Here is a 2,778-nt window from a genome sequence, read left to right as displayed (position 1 = left end):
TTGAAAAATAGCAGTCCATGCCTCACTCCACCCCACTGTCCAATCCCACTCTTTTTTTTTTTTTTTAAGATTTTATTTGACAGAGATCACAAGTAGACAGAGAGCAAGCAGAGAGAGAGGGAGAAGCAGACTCCCTGTTGAGCAGAGAGCCCGATGCGGGGCTCGATCCCAGGACCCCGAGATAATGACCTGAGCTGAAGGCGGAGGCTTTAACCCACTGAGCCACCTAGGTGCCCCCCCCACTCTTTTTTAAAAAATATTTTATTTATTTATTTGACAGAGAGAGATCACAAGTAGGCAGAGAGGTAGGCAGAGAGAGAAGGGGAAGCAGGCTCCCTGCTAAGCAGAGAGCCAGATGCGGGGCTTGACCCCAGGCCCCTGAGATCATGACCTGAGCCGAAGGCAGACGCTTACCCTACTGAGCCACCCAGGTGCCCCTTCAATCCCACTCTTAAGAGACAACCTATTTTTATGAGCTTTCTTTTCTAAATTCTAGCATTTACTTCCATATTTCTAAATAATATCCTGATTGGCTGACCCAGAATACATTTCTCTTTTTTTTCTTTCTTGCATGCCCCGCCTTAGAGTTTGGGAAAGCTAGATACGAATTTTTCCAGCCTCCCTAGCAGAGAAAGGTGACTGTGTGACCCAGTTTTGGCCAAGGGCAGGAAGGCATCCTGGAGGCTTCTAACGTCAGTGCTGGGATTGTTTTCCTGATACATGGCATCGCTGAGGCTCACACCAACTCTTTCCCCTTCTTACTGCCTTACCCATAGACATAATGGCTGAAGCTGAAGGGATCATCTGTGTCCACAAGAAAAAGGACAAGATAATCTCAGAGATGCTGAAACTGAGCACCAGAAGCAGCTGCTAACTTTCAGATCTTTTGTTTTAAAGTGAAGAAAACGGGCTCTACAACTGGGGACGCTTGCTGCACTCAGCGCTGGGCCCAGCTTCCTTCAAAATGTTTACTGTTCATGAAGTTATCTGCAAGCTCAGCTTGGAGGGGGATCACTCCATGCCCCCAAGTACATATGGGTCGGTCAAAGCATACACCAATTTTGATGCTGAGCATGATGCTCTGAACATTGAAATGGCCATCAAGACCAAAGGTGTGGATGAGGTCATCATTGTCAACATTTTGACCAACCGCAGCAATGAACAGAGACAGGATATTGCCTTCGCCTACCAGAGAAGGACCAAAAAGGAACTTGCATCAGCGCTGAAATCAGCCTTGTCTGGCCACCTAGAGACAGTGATTTTGGACCTATTAAAAACATCTGCTCAATATGATACTTCTGAGCTGAAAGCCTCCATGAAGGGACTGAGGACTGATGAGGACTCCCTCATTGAGATCATCTGCTCAAGGACCAACCAAGAGCTTCAGGAAATTAACAGAGTCTACAAGGAAATGTACAAGACTGATCTGGAGAAGGACATCGTTTCTGATACATCTGGTGACTTCCGCAAGCTGATGGTTGCCCTTGCAAAGGGTAGAAGAGCAGAGGATGGCTCTGTCATTGATTATGAACTGATTGACCAAGATGCCTGGGATCTCTACGATGCCGGAGTGAAGAGGAAAGGAACTGATGTACCCAAGAGGATCAGCATCATGACTGAGCAGAGTGTGTGTCATCTCCAGAAAGTATTTGATAGGTACAAGAGCTACAGCCCTTATGACATGTTGGAGAGCCTCAAGAAGGAGGTCAAAGGAGACCTGGAAAATGCTTTCCTAAACCTGGTCCAGTGCATTCAGAATAAGCCCTTGTATTTTGCTGACCAGCTGTACGACTCCATGAAGGGCAAGGGGACTCGTGATAAAGTTCTGATTAGAATCATGGTCTCTCGCAGTGAAGTGGACCTGTTGAAAATTAGGTCTGAATTCAAGAGAAAGTATGGCAAGTCTCTGTATTACTACATCCAGCAAGACACGAAGGGCGACTACCAGAAAGCGCTGCTGTACCTGTGTGGTGGGAATGACTGAGGCCCACGACGGTTAAGCATCCAGGAATGGTGCTCCTTTGTTTCCAGCTAACAATTCTAGAAAATAGCTTATGACTAAAAGTCCCCTTGTGCTCATCCCCACAGGGATGGCGTTAGTATCACCCGCTTCCCATCCTTATTGCAGTTGCCTAAGCACTGCCTGCCTCTCATGTCTAGTCTCTCCTTTTGGCCAAAGAGATGAACATTCCAAGGAGTTGGAAGTGAAATCTATGATGTGAAACACTTTGCCTCTTGTGTACTGTGTCATAAACAGATGAATAAACTGAATTTTTACTTTATAAACAAATAAAAAAAATAGAGTGAAGAAAACAAAATTTTATTTTTCTAAACCACGGTTAATCAACCTTGATGTAACTAACAGCTCGAAGCATTCCTGACTCCTTATTTATGTCGCTAGTCTTTGATTTAGGAGATTTAAGCAACAACTGTTGACTTTCAGTTATAGTAAATGATGGTATCACCCTCCGTCATAACCTCCACTTCCTCCTCTCCCACACACCACTATCTTCCTCCTTCCACCTTCCTGATTGCATTTTATCATCAGTTTTAGTAAATCATCATTCAGTAATTCCATTATTATGATTAAACGAACATCATCTGCTATCAGACCAAGTAGGTACAAGGATTAGTATGATAGTATTTCCACTCTTGTATGATTTCTTTTCTCCTGGAGCTACTGAATGCTATCTATGTACTTAGTTTTCTCTGTACCTATTGTTATGACTTTCCACACCCTCAAAGAATTTCTCAATATAACTTTCCACAATGTTAAAT

At 44.2% G+C, this 2,778-nt stretch overlaps 1 protein-coding gene across 1 annotated transcript; it reads left to right on the top strand.

Annotated features, from left to right (window-relative positions):
• Nucleotides 1-943: 943 nt before the first annotated feature.
• Nucleotides 944-2,040, top strand: LOC131826535 (annexin A2-like). Its single transcript, XM_059165900.1, has one exon. The coding sequence runs from the start codon at nucleotides 965-967 to the stop codon at nucleotides 1,982-1,984; it is 1,020 nt and encodes a 339-aa protein (XP_059021883.1). The 5' UTR covers nucleotides 944-964; the 3' UTR covers nucleotides 1,985-2,040.
• Nucleotides 2,041-2,778: the final 738 nt, after the last annotated feature.

The sequence above is a fragment of the Mustela lutreola genome, chromosome 3 (assembly GCF_030435805.1).
Source record: "Mustela lutreola isolate mMusLut2 chromosome 3, mMusLut2.pri, whole genome shotgun sequence".
In the NCBI taxonomy this organism is placed as follows: Eukaryota; Metazoa; Chordata; class Mammalia; order Carnivora; family Mustelidae; genus Mustela; species Mustela lutreola.
The sequence above is the reverse complement of the archived record's forward strand: the minus strand, read 5'-3'. Positions and strand labels throughout refer to the sequence as shown.

What these genes read in the sequence shown, in the direction of transcription:
- LOC131826535 (XM_059165900.1), top strand. Translation starts at nt 965, where the DNA reads ATGTTTACTGTTCATGAAGTTATCTGCAAGCTCAGCTTGGAGGGGGAT.